Here is a 25,233-nt window from a genome sequence, read left to right as displayed (position 1 = left end):
GTATGGATTGTGATAAGAGTTGTACGAGGCCCCAATAAAATGATTAAAAAAAATAATAATAACAAAATTTTAATCCCCATAGGCAATATTTATATGAGAGAGTTTTAAAAGATTTCATGAAAAAAATCCTGCTGTCTTTTAATTTCATTTTTCACAAGTTTTGGAAGCCTCCTTGTACACTAGTAAGTAGTGGGTACACATGCATGGAGGGAGAAAGATTGGAAGTCAAGGAACCACGGGTCCATCCAATCACTCACTCATCCAACGAACACTTCTTAAGTGTTCACTGTACCAGATGTCACTTTGAGACCGAAGGTGTGCCTGATCCAAGCTATGGGATTTTCAATCACCTCATGCGCATGTGATTATTGGACACTGAGTAATGCAGACCTAAGGATGGATGTGTTTAAATTATGTTGCTGGTAAAGAATATTGTTCAAGTACCACGGACTTCCAAAAGAACAAATAAGTTGGTCTTGCAAGAAGTATGCTCCTTAGAGTCAAAGATTCATGTACTTTGGATATGGTATCAGGAGAGGCCAGTCCCTTTAAAAGGACAGCATGCTCATCAAGTAGAGGTGTCGCACAACAGAAGCCCCTCGACAAGATGAGTTGCGACAATGCTGGTCTCAACCCTAACAACTGTGAGTATTTCGTTCAGTTGTACACAGGTGCACTTGGAGTTGGAAATGACTTGACAGCACCTAACCAAAGACCAGAATGCCTGGTGACATAGCCGTTAAAGCACTTGGCTGCTAACCCACCAGCTGTTCTCCAGAAAGATACAGCCGCCTGATTCTGCACAGACTTCCAGTCTTGGCCACCCTGTGTGGCGGTTCTCCTGTGTGCTACAGGGTTGCAATGAGTCGAAAGGAATCAACTTGAGGGCAGTGAATTTGACTTCTTATATCAGACACTGTGCTGGGCACTGGACATTAAAGGGTGTTGAATAGACTTTGGGTGTTTTACTTCTTCCTTCTCTTTTGTACTTCTTAAAAGTTCTACTGCGAGTATGTTTGCACTTATAAAATGGGGGGGAGGGTATTACACTTATTTTGAAAACATGGAGTTCAGAAAGGAGAAGGTTGGTATAACTGACAGTGCTGAACAGAAGAGCTTTTGAAACCATCACATCATTTGAAGGAATGTTGGGATTCTGAATCCACAAGGGCTTTAACTTCCCCTTGTGAAAAAACATTTTTCCAGCAAGCAGAAGACATAGCTTTAAGAAAAGAAATCTTTTTATTAGTATGACTATCTTTTCACTTCAATATTTGCCTATCTTAGTACAAATAACATATTTTCTTGTAAAGGAACATTTTGGGATGAGTTATTTAAATAACTTAAGTGTTGTTTTTTTCTTCTGTAACAATGGGTTTTGGGGTAAAAAGAATATAAAAAATATAGGTTGTAAAGTGATTTGAATATACATAAATACAAAATATCTATAAAATGTCTTTTGTGAAAGCGATTTACTGAGACTTTTCTTTTTCACTATTTTCCTTCTGTTTTTCTAAATAATCTTTAAGGAGATTGTTCAGCTGCGGTTCATAATGGCTTGCATGTTGCAATCCATCTTCTCTTCCTTAAAAGATACAAAACATGAGATAACTGGTCCTTATTTTATAATAGTCCCCAGATCATTACTATTTTAGTCAGCTACCACAGTGCAAATTTAATGCTGTCCCTGTTCAGACCTCCCAAGAATTTAACCCCCTAATGTCCATTTTAATTCAAAATAATTGACTTAAATATAGATATTTACATTTTCATTTTACCTTCACAGTGTTGGATCACACGTGCCCATAGTCGATTTTTCCTCAAACAAGCTAAATTTCCCACAATCAATAAATGCCTCCTTCCTCTGGTCAAGGCAACATTCATTCTTTTTTCTGAGTCAATGAACCCTACTTCTTTTGTCCTGACACAGGACAAAATAATGATCTCCTTTTCAGCTCCCTGAAAAGCATCTACTGTGGACACCTGGACAGCTTTAAGGCTGGAGTGGTCAAAGTCCACAGCATTGAGTAAATGACAAACCTGTGAGGAAATAAAAACCGGGATCAGACAACGTAGGGATTGTGAAGAACTTACGCTTCTGAACCTAAACAGAGAAGCCATTTTAATTAACCTAATAGTGGAAAGGCTCCCTGTTGGCACAATGACTTTAGCATTGCGTTGCTAACCTCAGGTCAGCGGTTCAAACCCCTCAGCTGCTTTATGGGAGAAAGATACAGATGTCTGCTCCCTCCCATAATGATTTTCAGTCTCAAAAACCCACACGAGCAGGTTTACTCTGTCCTATAGGTTTTCCATGTAACAGATTTTAATAGTGTATGCTTTTCATTTCTGCTTAGTCTAAGATTGTAAACTAATCAATTAATTCAATACTAATTATGAAAAAAAATCAAAAGTAATTACGATCCAGGGCCAGTAAGTTCATTTAGATGTGCTCATATTCATAACATTCAGAGTCAATAAACAATAATAATAAAAACTAAAGAGAGAAAGAAAACCTAGTTAGATAAAATTGGCTTATATGCACATTCATATCTGGTATATATACTTGATTTACTGGTAAAACTTAATAATAACGAAAGAATATTTTGAAAACAGAAATTCCATCTGTCTCAAAACACAAAGCATACACCACATTTCCCTTTCCCTAATTTGTTTATTTGCATTTTTGCCCCAAACAGCTGTAAACTGAATTTAATTAAACCTTGTTAGATTTACATTTAATTATATAGAAAAAGAGCCAGACCAGAAAAAAATCAGAATGCTTCTTTTTTAATACCTTATGAACCTGGCAGTTTTCTGAGCACCAACCAAACAGCATAATGTATGGTTAAATATTATGAGATGTAAGTATAATACTTAATATGGGATAACTATTACAGTGTGCATTACAAACCTTGTACATCTGGGATTTGTATAATGTTATCACTCCAATCATAGAGCCTGCTATTCCACTTGCAATCAGTGATTGAATCAGCTTGAGTGTAAAGGCAGCTTCTGCTGCATTCTGAAAGCTGTTATCTCTTTCAATCTGGAAGAAAAAGCAGATCCTAAATTATATTTCCCAGAAAGACTAGGGGAAGACCAAGTAAAATCATACAAACAACACCAATAAAATTAAGCCAGGATATTAAATGTGTTTCCTCCCATTAACATCATTTACCTGCTCCAGTCCTTTGACATTATAGAAACACAGGGTTGGTAGCCAGTCCAATAATGGGCTTCTCTCTGTTTCTGAAACACCATTCAAGAGATTTCCTTCATAGAACAGATCATTAGCAATAGCACTGATTGCAGGATGACAACGATACTGGGTTCTCAGTGGGATTGCCTTGTGCCCCTAAGACATTTAGATATAAAAAAATAAGAATATGCTCTTTTTTCCTTCTCTCTACAGAAAGAAAAATGATTATATGTAAAGAATTTTTAATTTTACTATATTGTATTCTTAGGAGATGAATTATAACCACAATAGAATAAAATACATATAAAAATAATTTTTTAAAAATTACTGAAAATATTCTCATAGTAAACTATTATTACATTAGAAAACTATAAAACATACAACATGCCAAGTCTTAGACATTTTATCTGATACAACCGGCATTTAACGGTATGTTTTCATAATCCACTTGAAGTTGGCCTAAGACTAAATCTAAATTTTTAAAAATAACGCTGTTGATAATACATTAATTAACTTTCCTTTTTGGGTAAAAGCTATTACTCATTAAGACTCTTCAAAGAAGTTTTAGATTTTGTTAATGCATCATAAAATCCAAATCTCAGCTACTTTAGGGTTCTTCTCGATCATATTTCCAATAAGTTCTGTGTTAGAACTGTGTTAACTATTGTTAGAATATTTTGAATAACAAGCTTCCCTAATAATAATACATGCACGTTAAAATGTAGCATTACATGGACACAATTCCTTACATAGAACAAAAAGATGATGCAAAGCAATGATCAGTTACCAGTTACTCTTTAGAAGACAGATTTATAAGTAAGTCTAAGTCAGTGTGGATTTGTACCCATGACAAAAAGCTGTGGAACAAACATGCTGAAAGGGTTGTTAGTTAAGATTGCTGTTGTTAGATGCCATATCCAGTCAGTTCCAACTCTGTGTACAACAGAACAAAACTGCTTTCATCAGCATTGACTGTGGATCTAAGCAAGATGAAATCCTTGACAATTTCAACCTGTTCTCCATCTATCACAATGTTACGTATTGGTCCAGTTGTGAGGATTTGGGTTTTGTTTATAGTGAGTTGTACTTCACACTGAAGGCTACAATCCTTGATCTTCATCAGTATGTGCTTCAAGTCCGCCTCACTTTCAGCAACAAGGTTGTGTCATCTGCATTTTACTGGTTGTTAATAAGCCTTCTTCCAATCCTGATACTGCATTCTTCTTCATCTAATACAGCTTGTCTGAATATTAGCTGAGCATATAAACTGAATAAGTAATGGTAAGAGGATACAACCCTGATGCACACTTTTTCTGATTTTAAACTATACAGTACTCCCTTGTTCTGTTTACACACTGCCCCTTGATCTATGTAGAGGTTCTCCATGAGCACAATGAACTGTCCTGGAATTCCCATTTTCTCAAGGTTATCCATAGTTTTTATGAACCTCACAGTTAAGTGTTTGGCACAGTCAATGAAACACAAGTAAACTTTCTGGTATTCTCTGCTTTGAGTCAAGATCATCTGACATCAGCAATGAGATCCCTAGTTCCATGTCCTCTTCTGAATCTAGCCAAAACCTCTAGCAGCTCCCTGTAAACATAGCGCTGCAACCATTGTTGGATGCTTTTCAGAAACATTTTACTTGCATTTGATATATGTGACACTGCTCTATAGTTTGAGCATTCTGATAGATCACCTTTGTTGGAATGGGTATAAATATGAATCTCTTCCAATAAGTTGGTCAAGCAGCTCCCTTCAAAATTTCCTGGCATAGATGAGTGATTACTTTCAGTGCTTCACCAGCTTGTTGAAACATTTCAATTGGTATCCCATCAATTCCTGGAACTCTAGTTTGGCCTAATGCTTTCAATGCAGCTTGAACATCTTCCTTCAGTATCATTGGTTCTTGCTCATATGCTACCTCCTGAAATGGTTGAATATCGACTAGTTCTTTTTCATACAGTGATTTCATATATTCTTTCCATCTACTTTTGATCTTTTCTGCATCATTCAATCTTTCGCCCATAGGATCTTTTGATATTGCAACTTAAGGCTTGACTTTTTTCTTGCGTTCTTTCAGTTTAGTATATGCTGAGCATCTTCTCCTTTTGGGTTTTCTGTCTGTAGGCCATTGCACATTGAATTTTAGTATTTCTCTTCTCAAGCTGCCATTTGAAATCTGTTCAGTCCTTTGATTTCATTATTTCTTCCACTTGCCTTAGCTGCTCTACTATAAATGGGGAGTTTCAGAGTCTCTTCTGACATCCACTTTGATCTTTTCTTTCTTTCTGGTTTTTCAATGACCTTTTGCTTTTTTCAAGTATGATGTTCTTGATGTCATCCCACAGCTACTCAGGTCTTCTGTCGTTAGTGTTTGTTCAGTACATCAGATCTGTTCTTGAGATGTTCTCAGAATTCTGGTGGGATACACTCAAGGTCGTTATTTTGGCTCTCATGAACTTGTTTGAATTTTCATCCCCTTCAACTGAACTTGCATATAAGCAATTGAGGGTTTATACCAGTTAACCAATGGCCTGGTTTTTAGCGTCTCCATCATCTCTTCCCATAGACATAGTCTGAAATTGAGCTTCTCCATGGCCTCTTCTCACAGATTTAGTCGATTTGATTTTTGCATTCCATCTGGAGAAGTATATGTGTATAGTCAACTTTTGTGTTGCTGATACAGGGTAATTTGCTATAAACAAGGCATTGGTCTTGCAAAATTCTGTCATGCGATGTTCAGCTTCTTTTCTATCACCAAGACCATATTTTGCAAATACCGTATCTTCCTCTGTTTCCAACTTTTGCATTCCAATGGGAAATAATTATCAAGGCATCCTGATTGCACCTTTGATCAATTTCAGACGGAAGATGTTGGTAGAACTCTTCAATTTCATTATCACTAGCCTTAGTGTTGGTGCATAAATCTGAATAACAGTTATACTAATTGGACTTCCTTGTATTCAGATAGATATTATCCTATCTCGGACAGCACTGAGTGTCAAGATAGATCTTGAAATGTCCTTTTTGACGATGACGGCAATGTCATTCTTCTCAACTGTGTCATTCACACAAAAATAATTATAGTGTAACCATCAGAACAGAAACTTGGGAAGGGGGGAAATGGGCCGAAAATTAGTTTGTGAGTGCCAATATCTCTGCATTGTTCATCCCATTCTAGCTAGAATCGCTTGTTAAAAGGATCTTGCTGTGAAGATTATTGCATCTTCTAGATCAAGCAATATTTACTTGAGATTTTAACATTTTCAGTTTCTCTTTCTCTATTAAAAATAACAGATGATTCAAAGATCAAACAGCAAGATATCTCCATAAAGGCCATTTTGGCTGGAGTATGTTTACAAAGTTAGCTTGATTTAGAATACAGTATTGCAACAAAAAAACAGAAATAATTAACAAATAGTGAATTATGGTGTATACATGCAATAAAATATTATTCAGACACACAAAAAACAAATAAAGTACCAGGACATGCTATAATATGAATGAACCTCGAAATAATGATGCTTTTTAGCATCGACACGGTTTTATTTGGGGGGATAAAGGTAGTGGTTGCACAAAACTCTGTGCCAAATGAACTACTGCTCACTTTAAAATGGTTAACATTATGTTATAAGAATTTTACCTCAAGTTAAAAAAGAGTGATAGTTAATTAATTTTTTTTTTCAAATATCTGAAATAGCATTCCCAAGCAGTGCTGGTTTGAGGGATAGATGATACTAATGGCACACTGAATCAACGAGCTATCATCTTAGAACCTATGAATTTTCTTAGTGTTAAAGCAAATGCAATATAGCCATTGCTAAAGTACACAGATAAAATATTCTTTATCAAGGGGTACACAATTATATGTTTTACTCATTTTTTAAAGGAGTACTTTTGAAACAACTCTAACTTTTAAATTTTTCATTCTTTATCAAGCCACTCAGCATGAAATCAATGAATGATGATTCTGTCTGTACCATTAAGCAAAGTCGATCAAAGAGAGTTTGTTCCAGTCCACTTTCATGGGCTGCATCAGAACCCTGGATAGTAGGAGGCAGCTGTCTGGGGTCTCCAACAAGAATTAGCTTTTCACATTCAAATCTATAAACAGAATTTGAAAAATAAATTACATTCTGAGAAAAGGAGCCTTTATAGCAGTGTTTCCAAAATATATTCCAATACTTTGAATTCTAGGAACTAAAAAGTCTCAATAATGCTATTAAATGCATTGAGTTTTGAGAAGTTATACAGTAAAGAATGTATGTAAAATCTTTACATAGCTTTATTTTCTCCATAAAATCTACTAAGTACCCACTGTTCCTACATACAGTTGGTATTTTACAGGATAAACTTTAGCAAACACTAATTTTAATAATACAAAGGCTTTTTATTCCCTAATAATTTTACTGGGGGCACTTACAGCTCTTATGCTCCATAGATCAATTGTATCAAGCATACTTGTACATATGTTGCATCATCATTTCAAAACATTTCTTTCTACTTGAGCCCTTGGTATAAGGGCCTCTCCAAAAGCTTTTAAGAAGAAAAGATTTAGAAGTTGTTTGGCTTAAGCTCTTATCTTAGAGATGAAGTGAATTAGGTGGGGAGGGGCTATATGTCTTTCAAATAAAAGAGCCGGACAAAATGGGAATGTTTAAATTAATGGATAAAGCTATGTTCATATCTCAGCTCTATGATTCTGTGGACAGTTAAATGTCTCCAGGGTTCAGTATCATTATCAGTAATGCCTCTAAGTTACTGGCAGTAATATTTTGCATGGCTGTTTAAGGATTAGAGATGTCATGTAATGTGGTTATTGTACACCATGTGTATATCGTACCCCATGCAAGAAGTATTATTCCCCTAGCCTTCGCTCTGGGCTGTGCTTCTTCTCTAACCCTACCTCCTGAGTAGGGTGACCACCTTATCCCGACTGTCTTAGGACGGTCCTACTTTTAAAATGAAAAGTCTCATGTCTGAGAACTTTCTAAGTCCCAAGTAAATTATGACAGTTCACCCCTTACTTCCTCATTAGTTGAAGATAGAGCAAGAACTAGAACTCAGGCCAAGTCTAGTACTCGTTCTACTACCTTTGCATCAATGCACAACGTTCTAATGTGCTGGGACAGTTTAGAAGAATCCAAAGTTCTCAAATTGTCAACTGTTTTTTCCTTTATATACTTTCATATTTTAAAAATTATTTTCAGAATCCAAACACAAGAATTATATCCAGGTAAGGGGGCTTAAGGGCAAATTTCAAGAGAGCTAGGTCCTCAACCCACAACTAAATTAGAACCTTTAACGTAGTTGAGACATCAGCAAGGTCCAAGGTAGGATCCTTGCATTAAGGCTATATAAAGTTTTAGGATTAAATAAAGCCCATGTCTAAACTGGGATCAATCAAAATTTTGATACAGTAGCTACTAATTCTTTGTATACTTTTTCAAAAGTCAATTTAGTATTTGACTGGCAACATTTTTGGAAATGTTGAAGAAATGTGTGTTCAGTCAGAAACTGAACTGAGAACATGACTGCAGTGTTATGACATCTGCGTGTCTTAGGGAAAAGAATCTTTTACGGTACGTACCTTGCAATGGGGAGGAGAGAAGCTGGCTCAGTTATCTGACTACATTCATCCAGTACCACTACGGGGAACTTAAGATCATTCAAGCACGGAAATGGACAGGCTGCACAGGTTACTCCAATGACTCGAACCTTTGTTATAACAAAAATGTCACCAATTAACAACTAATAAGAAAACGAAGAACGTGTTTACCAGAGAACTTGTAAGCAAAAATAGAAAACCAGGGCTTGTCCTAATTTAATTACTGATAATCATAAACACAGGTCACTTCACATTTTCATTATTCTCACATAGAAAATGGGAATAACAGAATACAGGCTACTTAAACCACTGCCTGCCCTTCAATAGGACTAAATTAAAGGTACATTTTGATTTTCAGAATAAAGCGATCATAAAATCAAAGGTTTTAAAAGTATCCTCGGTGGCATACATATTGTATTGTTCTAGAGGAGGCTGAGTCCTATGATGCCCTGGAACAACACCCAAAGACCACGAAATATCCTAATGCCCTGTCACTTGCTTGACCTTCAAGTACACTAGGGTCTGCTTTCCTTAAGAAGAGATAAAGCAGTTAATTCCAAAATGAGTAAATTAAAGTGTACTGATAGTTTGTAAGTACATACATTAGAATATCAATAGTCTTAAATATTATTGCAGAAGACCATAATTCTAAAAGCGAAAAGTCTGATAAAAATTAATATCCAATCTCTGGAATTAGACAACAGGAAAAAAAATCTATGAATTTTCTAATTGAACATGGTTAATAACCTTCCAGCTATAAATATGTGTTTATATATTGAGGAGTCCTGGCGGCATAATGGTTAGTAATTTTTCCCGACTAGGCGAGCATTGAGCAACTCACTCTGAGTTAGTGCACCCAGTGGCATCACCTGGGGAAAGGTTCTTTCTGGTCTTAGGGAGGACTGATTTAAGACAAGTGTGTGGCTGTGAAATTTTGTTTTCTGCTCAGGGAAAAGTGTTGCAGATACTGTTGTGATGTTGAACACAACTTACAAGGGGAGCACTAGGGAAAGACGCAAGTGTACGAATGGTTTTCTCTTTTCAAAAAGGGTGAAATGTTGATTGATGACAAATTTCATTCTGGACATCCATCAACTTCCTGAACTGATGAAAATGTCAACTCGTAGTGCATTTGGAATTCGTTACACCAGGTCAGACTGTTCATCAAGCTTTCTATTTACAGGTTTTGAAAAGATTGCATTACAGTGTGCAACAAAAAACGCCTGATTTGTGGCAGACGGGGGACTGGTTTGCCACCATAACAATGCACCTGCTCATGCAGCGATCTCAGTGTACCCATTTTGGGGGGCAAAAAACAGCATGCCTCTCTTGCCCCACACACTTTACTCGCCTGACATCGCTCTGTGCAACTTCTTTTTGTTTCTGTGAAGGCACAGGGACATAAAAGGACAGTGATTTGACGACATAAAAGAGGTGAAGAAAAAAATGAAGGAGGTGCTGTCAACCATTCAAACAGAAGAGTTTGAAAAATGTTTCCAAAAATGGAATCACAGGTGTGACAAATGTATTAAGTGTAATGGAGAGTACTTTGAAGGTGACAAGGTTGTTTTGTTAAAAAAAAAAATTAAATACATGGCTTTGAAAAAAAATTCCGTTTTTTGGGGGGTACCCTTGTATACATACATATATGTATGTGTGAAGGTAGTTAAAGTACTGTACTTGAGTTCCAATTCACAGAAACACAAGTTTATTTCAAACGAGACATGCTCAAACATGCCACTATAATCAGTGGATGGCTACAGATAAGTTTTCTCCGAAATACATTTGTCCCAGTCTGCTTAGGTTACCTTCATAAAAGGTCCAGTCAATGCAATGGCTTCCCAGCGGATGTGCTGGGCCACTTAATGTCAAAATAGAGAGGTTAGCTAAGAAGGTTATAGAAATTGTTTTTTGGGACCCCAAAGAAGTACTCTTGATAGATATTCTGAAGGGCAATCAAGGAGATTTATTATAAATAAGTTAAAAAAATTAAAAACTGCACTGGTGAGAAAAAGGCCACAAAAGTTGCTCCAAGGACACCCTCCCCCCACTCCCCCCCACGCTCCCTCACATCATGACAATACCCTGCTCATTCTTCAAGGGTAAGAAGAGCTGTCTGTGGTGGTGGAATGAAATTTCTTAATAGGGCTCTTCTACCTAAATGTTTGTAACTCCCACCAAATGAATAGGTGGGACTATGCATATAGGGCATGTGTAACACTAAAAGGGGGATTGGATTGGTCAGTTTTAGTTACCACCCCACTGGCTATGTAGATGGGCCATCGTTGAGGCTGGAAGAAAGCAACATCCTAGGTCCACTGAAAGAAAAGCCTTAAAAAAAATTAAAAAAAAAAAAAAAAGAAAAGCCTTAGAGGAACCAGAGACTGTGTCATAAGAGACTATGGAACAGAGCAAAGGAGCCACATTGGACCAGACAGCAAGGAAACTGTGAGCCAGAACAAAAGGACAGTGCAGAGACTATAAGACTGTGAGGCAGAGCAACAGGAGGGCTTCCTGACCACCACAGTGTCAGAGGTCAAAGGACCACGTGGCTGACAGGCTGAGAGAGAGACGTGGCTATTAGCTGAGGAGAGGCACTGATGTGGACCAACAACTGTGTTCGTACTGTTTACTAAACCTGGCTTGCAGTGTTCTGTTAACTTCTTCTGGTCAACCCACTAATTATGAGTATTGCCTTTGAGTTTGGTGTGACCATTGCAGTGAATTCTCTAACCCAACAGAGCAGAGTGACAGGAGAGGGACGGTTGGTGTGAGACTGGTAAAGAAAGATGGAGGTAGAGGCATGTCTGACTTCTGCTTCGTGGCTAGGTCAGGAGGTTACATATGGCTACCTCCACACCGCTTTCCACACTGTATCAGGAGAATTTTGTTTTGAAACCTTACCCCGCCCAACCTACAGCTCTGATAATGCTCTTTCAGACTTCATTTGTTCCCCAAACTCAAAGAACATTTAAAAGAAACATGACTGAAATCCCTCAAGCATATCAAAACAGCATAGTGTCAATTGAAGAATGCAAAATTCTTCAGGAAAGGGCCCAGAGAAATGGAAATGCTGCCTTCAGAAGTGTACAGATCTAGATGGGGAATATGTCAAGGAACAATAGCTTCACATTTTGGAATTTTATTAATAATTTCTGTAATTTTTCAGCAATAATTTTTGACTTATTCTCATCAATTCATCCACTTATTCTTTTAGAACAATCTGAAGATAAACACACTTCTTAGTAGAAAGGCTAGTATAAACTTACGATTTCTCAGCAACTGTAATTACCAAAAATATGCTTTAAAACTGAAATATTATCTCCAAATACCTTGTGAAATTAGAAATCAACACCTTACTTCCTTTCAGTTAATAAACATTAATCATCTACAACAGCCTTTCCAATACTCTTTCAATGAACTTTTCTTTCTTAGTTAAAAGTAACAAATATCCTAAAGCTGTATTTTCATAGAATTCCCAGTTGTTAGACATTGAATTCTTGAAAAATGATTCAGCTGAGGAAACCCTTGTAGCAATATTCACTATTCTTGTTACCGCTCAGAAATATTCATTTTCTAATTTCCGATAATTACATCTTACAAAAACAACTTTAAAATGAGAATTCTACAAATATGAATCAGGAAGCATTTTTGGTTTGCTTGTTCAGAAAAATACCTATTACAAAAACCCTAATAAACTAAGTTTTTCGTTTTCTAATTATATTTTGCTTTACCTTTTAATTTATTATTATATTGTTGGGATTCTAACTACAATAACAATTTTATTAAATAAAACAATTTTATTTATAAAAAACAATTTTCTTAAATTTATAAAATGCTATGGAGCATTTAAAAATTATTTTATTATAAAGACATTTCATTTTAGAAATTACTGTGTCAGATCTGAATGCAGTCTGATTTTAGAACCTTGAAAATTTGTTAGCGAAATGGGAAAAAAACAGTTTCCTCCAAAATAGTCTTCATTTGTGGACAACAATGGCAACCAGACTTTCATTCGAAAATTTTCAAATATGTAATCAAAGGTTATCTTGACAATCATTAGTATGTTGCATTGTAAGTAGGTATACTGGTAAGCAGTTTACATAAATGGCTAATTTGTATCTCCTGAAGAAACCTGTTTCTGTTGGAAAATCCAAGCAAAGCCCTTCTGGGGTTAACAAGGGAGAGAGGCATTCAGAACTGACCCTATGACACCATTTCTAATTCTACACTCCTTCTCTGTGACAGTATTGCATGTCTACACCATGTGCTGTGACTGCGAGTCCTCCCACCACAGAAGCATGTGGAGCACACTTCCTTGTCACACTGAAGCGGGGCTTGGCCAGACGGCACGTAGGATGTCAGCAGACGTGGTGTGAACAGAAGCTTGAAATGTAGGTGTGGATTTGGTCTACCTTCTTGAACGTCTGCCATCCGTCAGAAGACCTTCTTGTCATAGGCAGCTGTTCTCAATATGAGAAACCTGACCCTTCATTTAAGCCAAGTCACGGCAGTTTGGAGTCACTGCGTTTTTGCTAAACGACTACGAGTTTATTTGGTAAGGAGACTGCAGCCATGACGGATCAATAAGGGGTCCTAGATAAGATGGTCTTCCCAGATCTCTTGCAGAGTGGCCGACTCCACATAGCCTAAGAACCCGACAACTCTGTGTTTCTCTAGCTCCCTGTTTTTCCCTCCACACTCTCTTCTTTCCCAGAGGAAACTGACTGATTTCTTTCTCATCTACCAGCTGATGCCAGGGCTGCCCTGGCCAGAACCTGATGCAAGAGATGATGCTACCTGCATAGCCTGGGATCCTATGTGTCTATTCTTGGCTCCCAAAATCTGGAAGAAAGTGTCTCTGGGCTTCCCAGGTTCATGGCTATGCGTAGACCCTGAAAGTCATGGCTTTCTAGGTGGCTATCAAAGGCAAATTTCACTTGAAAATTTTGCCTGGAGCAACTTTCTCTTCTCCTCTACATTCTAAAAATGCAACCAATTTCATTTAACATGCCAGGAATCTATGGCCCCCTCTCACTTTCCTTTTAAAGCCTATGAAAATATTATGCAAATAAAAAAGGACAAGGCTGAGTATTCATGCAAGGTGTTATGTTCACATATTTTAAAAATGTTCTTCAATAAACACAAAATGCACTGGATAGACGATATCCAGGTTTCCGTATGCACACATCTTAGTTGAATCTAAGTTCTCACAGTAGTTTACTTTACTTAAAAGGATTGTTCTTCCCTCCACAGGACTAAAGAAAGGACAGTTCAGTGCACATAATTTCAGAAACAGATGGTAGCTCTGTCTCCATACCTGCTTTAGCAGAGTCCTGTTGGTTCCCAATTTATGCTGCTCAATACTTTTCCTCACATACATTTTTTCCACGGGAGTCAGGTCTTCTTTCATTAGTGCATGGAGTTCTTTCAATTGTTCACTTTCATTGTCTGAGCCAGAGTGCAAGCTAAAAAGAAAATTACATATGAGAACACCATCGTTTATTCTATTTTTGTAGCATCACAAAAGAGTGATGATTTTTCTAAATCAACCGATCAAAGACCATTTCATGTTTCTCAGAAGACAAATCTTGGCGAGTTATATAAGAGTATTTTACTTCTCTGAATATGGACATGCCGTGACTTAGAATTCAGTGTGCTTACCTGTAAGGTAAAATTGGCTTGGCGATCTTCCGAACACTCCCAACTCGGACAAATTTCTCAAATCCAAGACTAAGAAGCCTTGAAAGAAAACAAGTTTATGGTACATTAGATAAATTTTAGAAACTCAAAATGAAATGAGATGTGGAGGATTTTTAGCTATAGTATATACTCTTTGAAGGAAATAAAGTAAATTTATATTATGTTGAGGACCCATGAAATATTCATAAAATAGCAATGTTAGTATTTAGCACAGATAAAATTGCCCCAAAGACACAAACAATACAGCTAGTTGCTGTAGTGTCAACCCGGACCAATGGAGACCCCACGCGTGTCAGAGTGGAGCAGGGCTCCCCAGGTTTCCAACAGCTGGGTCTGGAGAACAAGACCACCAGGCCTTTCTTCAGCGCTAGAATGTCTAGCTTTTGTACAGCTCAGGGACTACTCACCAGTTGCCACTGAGCTGATTCCAACTCACAGCAGTTCTAATAGCTACCACATAATTAGTATTAACATTTAGCAGGAAGTGTTAGGCTCTTTAGCTCTGCAAGATAGTTCATGTACGAAAAGAGGACACCGATGCTCCAGCGGTGAGGTGATTTTGTTGAAGTCACATAGCTAATAAGTGGAGCAGCCAGGATTCAAAGCAGTCCATCCACCTTACCTTCAAAGGCGAGGATCATTCACCATCCTCCCCTCCCCTAATCAGGGCTTTGTGCAGAAGGAACTCATCTACCCTTCCTTCTTACTCAATATTGCTGCTCCAGACCTAACCTAGGCAGAGGAATTCAAGGAACAGCTAGCCCTCTACAACAGCATCTACCATCTCAAAATGGGAATAGAGAGAACAGGAAAAGTATTGAAAATGTCGTCGTCGTTGTTAGGTGCCATCAAGTCTGTTCCGACTCACAGAGGCGCCAAGAGCAGCAGAACAAAGCAGGAAAACCAGGCTTCCTAAAGTCCCTGGGGCACAAATGGCTCACTGCTGACGCCCGGCTATCCCAACCACTCAGTGGTGCCACACAAGAAAGGCTTGGTCTAGTAAGAAGTATGATTTCATGTAACATAAAAATAATACAGTCAAATATAAATACAATATTATCTTTATAGTCCATATATTTCCTACTACAAGTATTAACTTCTACAATGATAAATATCAAAGTTTATTTTTTAAAGAGCCTAGATTTAGAGATTGTTTCTCTTAATCAAACTTTATCATTTAGGTTAGAATCCAGAAAATCAAACTAGCATATTGGTAAAACATTATATAAGATTTTCTTTGCATTTTTAATAAAAGCATACATGATCACGAACATTTTATAACTATAAAACAGATTCCTACAAATGGATGCTTCTTACAAAAAATAAACAAGCAAAATAATTAATACTTTCCCATTACATATTTATACAAGCAGATGGATAAAAGATTAGCGTCTATCTGAAATTTGATTTAACCTCACTTAGATGGTAGTAGGCCTAAGAATCGGGGTGGGGTCACAGACAGGGCTTTATTACTCATGCCATAGCAAGGAACATACACAGCAAAGGAGTCTGAGCTGGGTTCTCTCAGGCCCCACCCCCCAGGTTCCAGGGGAGGGAGGTGCAGATGGATGCTTGCTCATGACACTCACACTGAGCTTGGGGGCCTACTGCTTTTATCATAAGTGACAAGCAAGCCTACTCTTTGTTCTGAGAGCAACAATATGCCATTCATAAAGTTGTTTGCTGTACGCACAACTCTTGAGAAATATCACAGCTAAAGCACAGCTAAAGGACTTGCATTCTTAGCATCCCATTAAGGATATTTTGGGTCCACAGGAATTACCTCCATCAACAATCCACCTCTCAACCCTACATGTTCATGGTTAAACTCAAATTTTCACATTCGTATTCCATACTAGTACCTATATTGCCAGGTTTGGTATTTTATTTTATCCTACTCATATTAAGGTTTTCTGGATGCTGGCAGAAGGCATGCGATTTCTGGTTCAGAGACAAAAGCCTTGGTTCTTTGCATACTCAGCAAGAATATTCAGTGTCCATGGTAGATTGCTTCTCTCGACAGTAACCTGAAAAACATTAACTTCTTATACTTGCTATACTTACCCAAGGAGTACTCTGTCAACAGCTACATTAGTAGAGGAAGAAATCAGAAGTTTCCATGGTTTTACGTTCCCAACTGTAGGAACGTCGCTCTTTTCAAATAGCTGTACAAAGAACAAAATCACTACCGCCAGCAAGTAACTCTTCCCTGCTCCAAAAACACCTAATTATTTTAAAGAGAAAAAAATTGAAACATTATAAATTCCTGAAAATACAAGCAGTAGTTCATGAATCTATCTCTCGCCGCCTTCCTTCATTTAATTCATTTATTTTAAGAGCATTAGTCGATCTCATCATGTGCTAACCACAAGAAGTAAACCGATAACCAAAGGACCTCCACCTTTACGGTGCATCCTGGAAGCTACACACAAGTGAAGAAGCAGTAACCAAAGGATGTGGTAAATGCCATTGCCAACGGGAGCATAGCAGGAAGACCAGCTCCTTGTGCTGTGTGAAGATAAAAGTGCTTCCGAAAGTTATCCAAACCTGAAAGAAAGGCTGTTCCAAACCGGCATGAGGAAGCACACTCTACAGCCAATAAACGGGAAAGGGACAGGGTTGACTAGCTGTCAGGGGACCAATGAGAAAAGTGCTTCTTGTACTGGCGAACATGTCGGAGTTTTACCTTAAAAGCCAAGGGAAGTCATTGAAGGATTTCACGTAATTTAGAAATTGGGTGAATCAATTTATCTACATTTAGAAAAACTATCTGGATGATAATACGGAAAAACCAAAGGTAAAGCAATTGGATGATCAATTGTGTGAGATAATTATAACCTTCATGCACTCTAAGATTTACTAAGCACCTCCCGTGTGCCCAGCATTGTTCTAAACTCTTTTTATCGCTAACTCATTTCATCATCCAAACCCTCTCCGGGAGATGCTATCATCGTCCCATCTACAAAGTAGAAAATTGGAACACGGAGATAAGTAAGCTGTCCAAGGTCACCGTTGTTGCTATTAGATACTGCTGAGCAGCCCCTGGCTCACGGCAATCCCACACACGAAAGGATCAGGCTGCAGTGATCCTAGGTTTTCAGTGGCTGGTCTTCAAAATTAGATTGCCAGGCTGTTCTTCTTAGTCCATTTAGTCTGGGAGCACTCTTGGATCCTGTTCTGCATCCTAGCAACACACACGCCTTTATTAACAGATGCCTCAGATGCAAGGATGGCGAGGCGCTGGCTAACGGTACAGTGGACATTTTCGGGAGAGACAGTCCCTGGACAAGGACATCACGCTTGTTAAAGTGGAGGGGCAGTGAAAAAGAGGAAGACCCTCGACAAGGTGGACTGACCCAGTGGCCGCAACAATGAGCTCAAACATAAGAACACTTGTGAGGCTGGTGCAGGACCTGGCGGTGTTCCATTTTGTTATACACAGGGTCACTATGAGTAAGAACTGACTCAATGGCACCTAACAATTCCTATTACAGATGGGTGATGGCTATGCTTGAAGTGCACTAGCTGGGAATCAAGCCTATATCTCTGCATAGGTAAGGATTCCTCCACTGGACCACAGTGCTCTTGTCCAAGACCATACAGCTGAAAAATGAGAAATCAAGGATATAAATCCAGTATTCTACATTAGAGCCCATATTCTTACTCACTGGGCTACACAGAGGCATGATAAGGGCATGGATTGAGATGATACGTGTACAGGAGTACTGATAAAAATAGAAAGGACACAAGTCAGTGATTGATCTGACGGCAGCAAATAAACAGGAAGACAGGCAGAAAGAGGATTAAGAGAAAATTACCTAAGCTAGCAAGAAGGAAAATCTAGACACATTTGTAGGTATCCAGCTTGTTCTACAGGGTGGACTTAACGAAATTCCTTAAAATAGTAGCAAAAGTAGGGCCAACTTTAGGGATGGAAGTCTGCGAGAAAATGGGACAAGTGCTGACTGGAAGTTAAAGTATATATCCTGGTGGGCACATCAGAGGGATAAGATATGCTTGTCTTAGACTAAGATCATTCTAGCCTCAAGATCCAGTGAAGGCACTTTCATGAAATGTGATGAGACTGAACAAAGGCCTGGATACAGATGAGATCCGACTGCTCAGTGGGTTTATTTAGAATAAAAGGGGCCAAGAAGGGACTATGGAGGAAAGAGGATGGATATTTAAGAGATCAGTGAACCAAATAAGAAGAAAATATGAACTAGATAGACAATGAGTACATCACATTCTTCCATGTGGATTAGGGAAGTAAAAGAGAGTAGTCAGCAGAAAAAGTACAAGTGAGCTAAAGTAAGTTAAATGTTGAGAATAGTAAGAACTTAAGCACAAGGCATTGTATTAGTCTGAGGTAGACCCTGACAACAAACCTTTAGAAATAGATGGGGGATAAAAACTTGTAAACAAACAACTCTAGGAATTCTCATGTATGAACGACTTTTAAAGTGGGCTTTGCTTTGAAGGGAAGGAAATAGATTAATCAATGGGTAGAGATGATATAGATTTGATGTTGGCTATTATTAGGTAAAGCTAGGAGAGACCTAAGTATGTATGCTTATAGGTTAGGAAAAAGGGAGCGTGGAGAAATTTAAGCAGAGAGAAGCTGCTGACAGATCAGAGAGGTGACAGGATCTAGATGGAGGTATTAGCTCTGAAAGGAGGAAGTAGAGACCCTTTCCTGGGACAGAACTGAAAGAAGTTAAGAATGGTCCAAATCTAGCTCAGTTGGGAAAAGAGGGCAGGAGGTTGAAGGGGATTTCTGTTAGGAACTCCATCTCCTATTTTAAAAGCCAGATCAGTTCAGCCTCAGGGATGGAGGGGGGCAACAGCAAGGATGAGGACATGAGAGAATACAAGTCTGGAATAGCTTCTGTGAAGGAGGGAAGAGTGAGCTAGCGAAGAATTAATAAAAGATTGTGCTGATCAGAGTTGAAGTCGAATAGAGCAACCCGTAGATGTCTAGATCAAACCTGGATATGTTGCCTAATGTTATGCAAATGCTGCTAATTCTCTTTAGGAAGGACAGATCTGATCTCAGCTCAGGTAACAGTTTACTAAAGTGAGTTCTGGTTGAAAAAGTCTGCTTAAGAGTTATTCTGGAGGAGGGCAATGAATGTACAAATGCACTTTATACAATTGATGTGTGTATGGATTGTGATAAGAGTTGTATGAGCCCCTAATAAAATGATTAAAAAAAAGAGCTATTCTGGAGCCTTAACTAGGAAATTGCATAGAAGCAAACTTACCTAAAAGTTTATGATAGTTATTTTCTTTCTTGCTTCTTACTTACCGTGTATGATCCTGATGGGGAGCCGTTCCTCTGCGTCAGCACTTTCCGGTGATGCCATCATCTGAGCTATCTGAATCAGGGCTGCCGCTTGGTCTTTGTTTAGCTTGTGTGCCTGAATCAATTCACTAGCTAACTGCAGTGCTGTTCCTGGGCTTAGTTCAAGTTTTGTGTTGGTATTGGTGAAGGCTGGGGGACTGAAAAATTTTTTATTGATTCTCTTGTTGCTAACTGTAGTTGGTGGTGGTGAAGACCTGGGGGAAAAGGTCAGAAAAACTGAGGAACTTTTGAAATAGGTTAATAAAACTACTCCTATCAAGCTTTACTTTATAAGCCTCACAGAAAACAATTTTTCAAGGGCACAAATGGATACTTCGTCCAACTTTGAGGATAGGATAGGAGAGAATTAACATTTGTTGAATATCTATGGTCTGCTTGCACAATGCCAATCATTTTATACACTAGTTGATGTAATCTTCCCAACACTATGACGTAGTCAATTATCCCAAACAGAGGTACAGAGATGTCCATTTGTTTCTTCTCCCCAAAGCACAAAACTAATAAGTAGTCTATAACACAAAACTGACTTGGATAATCAACACTCTTTCAATTTTAGGTAAAGCTACATTAAATAGTTGGTTTTACTGGTATTTTTTAAAAAACTGAATTAATTTCAAAGTGAACAAATAACAGTGGACTCATAAGGAAATTTATCTTTTCATACAGGTCTTCATTATGGAGAGAAAAATAAAACAAGATATATAATAACATCTCAAACTATAAAACACACTTGATCTATTGTTTAAATGCACTTATGTAATAGCACTTACGCATTTTTGAAGAGGGATATGCTATGTGGGACATTTAAAGAGAAATACAGTCATATAGTCAAACCTACTGCTATTGAGTCAATCCCGACTTGCAGAGTCCCTCCCGGACAAAGTAGAACAGCCCCACCAGGTTTCTGAGGTTCTAATCCTTACCACAGTAGACAGACTCTTCTCTCTCCTGAGGAGCAGCTGGTGGATTCGATAGCCCAGCATGTAACTCAGTATGCCACCAGGTTTTATTAAAATTAATATTGAGATAAACACTAGATTCAAGTCATAAATTGCTTTTAAATGTTATTGATGGTATGAAAATTCAGATGCATATGAAATAAAATCAGAAATCCCAAGATCCTTAAGAAATTATCTCTTGACAAAGGGAAATCCTTTGCAGTAACATGTACTAGCTTTAAAAATCACAATAACCAAAAAGGTTATTGTTAACATTTATGTAATGTGCCTTTATTGTATTTGTTTTTAATTTTTTTGCCTTTATTGTATCTTTATATTCACTGACTTACATTGTTAGTAGATGCTGTGTTAGAGGTAGAGTAGCTGGATTGAAGTAGTTCTGAATGTTTCTCAAAGTGGTCAGCTCTGTGCTAGCATTACAAACCAGCAGTGCATGGACCACCACTGTGGAAGGAACACAGAAAATAAGCATTCAGTGTCAATAAAATGAACCTTTAAAAAAAATCTCAGTATTCAGTATCAATATAACCCAGAGTTCAGCTGCTAAATTAATTACATGACATAAAAAAAACCCTTTAACACATGCAGAGGTCCGCAAATGTTTACTCATTAAAGTACCATACTACTTGCTCACTCAGTTTATATACTGACAATTATAACTACATAACTAACATTAGGCCTCCAAACATCAGTAAAAGACTAAGAACAACTCTTGTTCAGTTCAAAAAATGTGGTCATGCTGCTGAACTGCCCATACAGAAATTGTTAAACTGGTATGTTTTGCTGGGTATATCCTCAATAAGAAAAATAAAATCCACTTTAAAAAAGAACAATTGTTTGGGGTTGGTACACAGTGACATTGCATGAGATCAATAGTTCTACTTTAATCAGTAAACCAACTTGGATTGTGTTAACTGTATCTGTACAAGTTTTGTATAAAGGTATATAATTTTCTTATGTTTCTACTTCAATTATTTTACAGAACTACATAAAAAACAGAAAATTAGAATGCTGATATTAGTAAGGAAATAATTTAGACAATTATGAAAATAAATACAAGAAAAGTGACAAATATTCCCTTAATTAGAGTTTTATAGGACTCAAGCTATTGACTATTTATTTAGTTAAGAAACAAAGACCAAAAGTTACAAAAAATGCAATACTACAAATGTCATTAACCACTGCATTTTAGCTAAGAGCCAAATTTCACCATAAAAATTTATTCAAAAATGCATAGAAGTGTAGATTTGTAGAACTGAATATGTATTTAATGCACTAAAATTATTTTGTTAAGAACAAAATAAGGTTTTTAGCCTACATATTAAGAATTTCTCAAAAAAGATGATTAAAACAAAACAAAAAAGCACTCTTCCTCAACCTTCTGTACAATATCTCATAGAATCAAATAAGAACTTCTCAATTTTTGTGAATTAAATGTACATTCAAGTTAACCAAAGGAATTAGACCTTGAAAAAAAGATTACTTGAGAAAATTCTTATTTATATTTTTAAGTAATCTAGTGTAGATTATGTAAAGTTCAACTTTAAAAAATTAGTAAAGATTAAAAATTTTATTAGGTTGTTAGCTCTCTGGGACTTGAGCTGCAAAGATGTTTATATTTTCAACTTTCATGAACATTTCAGGAGTATAAGCATTGTGTGAATGCTTTTTAAATTTCTTGCTCTCAACAGGTAACTTTACACACAATTAGCATCTCTGCTCACTGTACATCCTATGTCTATCATCTTTTGAAATATAAATTAATATAGGCCTATTGATACTTACTATTGGTGGGCCAATTAGATGGAAAATAGCCTTTCAGGGGTAGTAGCTCTAGCTCATTGAGAGATGATGGTCCGAAGAAAGCACTGCATGCAATAAAAGTATCCAGTTCAAAGTCCAAGGTTTTAGAAACCACCCAAAGATCATCTGAAAAAGATAAGCATTTTTAAAGGAATCGGAACAACGCTGAACCTAAAGCTAAATCTGGATATCTTCGGTGCTTGGTCCAAATTTCTTCTCAAGGAAAAAAAGCAACAATCTAATAAAAAAATGAGTGGACTTAGACATTTCAAATCCAAAGACTATGAACCAAACACAGGAAAAGATGCTGGATGTCATTAGCTATTAAGGAACGGCAAATCAAAACCACAATCAGATACCATGTCACCCCGACTACTGTGGTGATCAAAAGGATGGAAAATACTAAGTGTTGGTGAGCCTGTGGAGAAACAGCCCCTCTCATTCATTGTCAGTGGACTGTAACCTATCGCATCTGTTGTGAAAAACAGTTAAGCAGGTCCTCAAAAAGTCCAACATAGCACTACCATCCACCCGTCAATATGACTCTTCAGCATATATCCAAAATATTTTAAAGCAATGCCACAAATGACACATGTACATTGCAGCACTGTTCACAATAGTCAAAAAGCAGAAAGGACCAAAATGATGAATGGATAAACAAAAAGTGGTATATACATAGAAGGCAATATTACCCAGGCACAACAAGGAATGAAATCATGGAAATGATACATGCCCCCAAATAGGTGAACTTAAAGGGCATAATGGTTAATGAAATACTATATTTTTCACAAATAACACCTTTGTAAAAAAAATGCACAGATAACATAAAATTGTTGGAAACAAAAACTTTGTGTAAAAAAGTTCTGGCTTAATGTGCTCATTGCATGTCTCATGACACTTCCAGAAGTAAACTCACCCTTATTCAATAATCCAAAAATATTTCTTTTGATCATAATTTGTATAATTGGTCAAAAAGTCATGGAGTTTGGAAATCAGAAAATAAATAACTGACACGGTGTTTGCTCTGTGGCAGTTGGCAGTAGTGGTTACTTGTAACCAGTCTGTGCCGCGTATGTCAGAGAAAGGCGGCCTGTCGTGTGGATGGCTGTAGGTGGGTCTACCACAGCTTGAGCAGAGCTGGTCCTGTGGTGTACAGGGACCACTGACTATGTGCACCCAATTTCCCTGGGCAGGGTGATGGTGAGGGTGAAGGCGTACAATGTCCTGGTTCGTGGATCCCCAAGTAGCCAGTTGATTAATCTCATATGAGCAAGGACACACTACTGTTCGGCACCCTCAGCTCTCATGTCCACCCTGTGGTGTTTGCACTGGCAGGAGGGTCAAATGGCCCAATCACAGTGGCCCCACTACTAGCAAGTCAATTTTAACCCATAGCTACCCTAATAGGACAGAATAGAACTACCCTTTTGGGTTTCCAAGACTTTAAATCTTTAAGGGAGCAGGCAGCCTCATCTTTCCCTCAGAGCTTCTGCCGGGTTCAAACTGCTGACCTTGTGGTTTAACAACTCAGTGGGTAACCCAACAAGCCACCATGGCTCCTTTAAAAAAAAAAGCTAATACACTATGACTCACAGGGCTTATCCATAATATATACGGATGTTTTCATATTAGAAAATCTATTCATATACTTGAACTTAACAAATCTAAAAAGAAATAGCCTATAATCATCTAAAGATATAAAAATAAATAAATAAAATTCAATACTAATTCCTGATAAAAGGTATCCTGGCTAAGAAGAAATGAGCCTTGGTGGTGCAGTGGTTTATGCATTTACCTGCTAACCACAAGGTCAGCAGTTCAACCCCTAGTTAGTTCTGTGAGAGAAAGATGTCTGCCCCTGTAAAGATTGAAAGCCTCAGAAACCCAAAGGGGCAGGTCTACTCTGTGCTGGAGGGTCCTGGTGGGTTGGAGTTCACTTTATAAGTTTCTTGCTTTCATCAGCTAACCTTACACACCATTAGCAGCTCTGCTCACTGTACATCCTATGTGTGACCGCCATCACCAGTTAAGCTCCTCATCGTAGTGGAGCTTCCCATCAATATAGTTTAAAACAAAGGAAATGAAGAATAAAGATTGAAAAAAAGAGAACAAAACTTTACCGGTGACATGATTATTTAGAAAACCTGAAAAACCTACAGATAAGTTACTAGGATTAATAAGAAATTTAGCAAAATGGCTCGGTTTACAGTTTTTTAATATATACTAGCAAAGAATATGGGAAATCTTTTTTGCACCTAATAGCTTTTGGGGGAAAAAACCCTTTATAAACAAACAAACAAAAACACCAATTTTTATACTAAAAAAAAAGAGAATTCCCCAAACACACATGATTAGAGCGCAGCATTCTCAAATTGAGCAGATAATGAAAGAAGTATCAATAGCTGTCATATTTTTTCAGTTTATTTTAGATATTAGGTTGGAGTACAATTGAACCAATATACTTATTTTTATGATGCTAAGAAGTTGATGTAATACTTTTAGCAAACATTTTTTGCACCCTTTTAATAAAGTTTAAAACAGCTTAAATTGTAAACTGTGCTTTACTATACAGTAATATTCAATATATTGT

General features: G+C 37.4%; 1 protein-coding gene across 2 annotated transcripts in view; it reads right to left on the bottom strand.

Moving 5' to 3' along the window:
• Positions 1 to 1,264: 1,264 nt before the first annotated feature.
• Positions 1,265 to 25,233, bottom strand: part of ZGRF1 (zinc finger GRF-type containing 1) — a 68,853-nt gene continuing 44,884 nt past the window's right edge. For both annotated transcript variants that reach the window (XM_045284144.1, XM_045284145.1), the window contains 12 exons: positions 22,626 to 22,769; positions 21,170 to 21,284; positions 19,825 to 20,075; positions 16,581 to 16,740; positions 14,478 to 14,555; positions 14,134 to 14,281; positions 8,796 to 8,923; positions 7,186 to 7,309; positions 3,182 to 3,358; positions 2,915 to 3,049; positions 1,779 to 2,040; positions 1,265 to 1,585 (listed from right to left, as the gene is read on the bottom strand). In XM_045284144.1, coding sequence (XP_045140079.1) covers positions 1,473 to 1,585; positions 1,779 to 2,040; positions 2,915 to 3,049; positions 3,182 to 3,358; positions 7,186 to 7,309; positions 8,796 to 8,923; positions 14,134 to 14,281; positions 14,478 to 14,555; positions 16,581 to 16,740; positions 19,825 to 20,075; positions 21,170 to 21,284; positions 22,626 to 22,769 — 1,835 coding nt within the window. In that variant the 3' untranslated portion in view covers positions 1,265 to 1,472. The remainder of the gene's footprint in view (positions 1,586 to 1,778; positions 2,041 to 2,914; positions 3,050 to 3,181; positions 3,359 to 7,185; positions 7,310 to 8,795; positions 8,924 to 14,133; positions 14,282 to 14,477; positions 14,556 to 16,580; positions 16,741 to 19,824; positions 20,076 to 21,169; positions 21,285 to 22,625; positions 22,770 to 25,233) is intronic.

The sequence above is a fragment of the Echinops telfairi genome, unplaced genomic scaffold (assembly GCF_000313985.2).
Source record: "Echinops telfairi isolate 266 unplaced genomic scaffold, ASM31398v2 ScPeMD7_7468;HRSCAF=8506_0, whole genome shotgun sequence".
Classification (NCBI taxonomy): domain Eukaryota; kingdom Metazoa; phylum Chordata; class Mammalia; order Afrosoricida; family Tenrecidae; genus Echinops; species Echinops telfairi.
The sequence above is the reverse complement of the archived record's forward strand: the minus strand, read 5'-3'. Positions and strand labels throughout refer to the sequence as shown.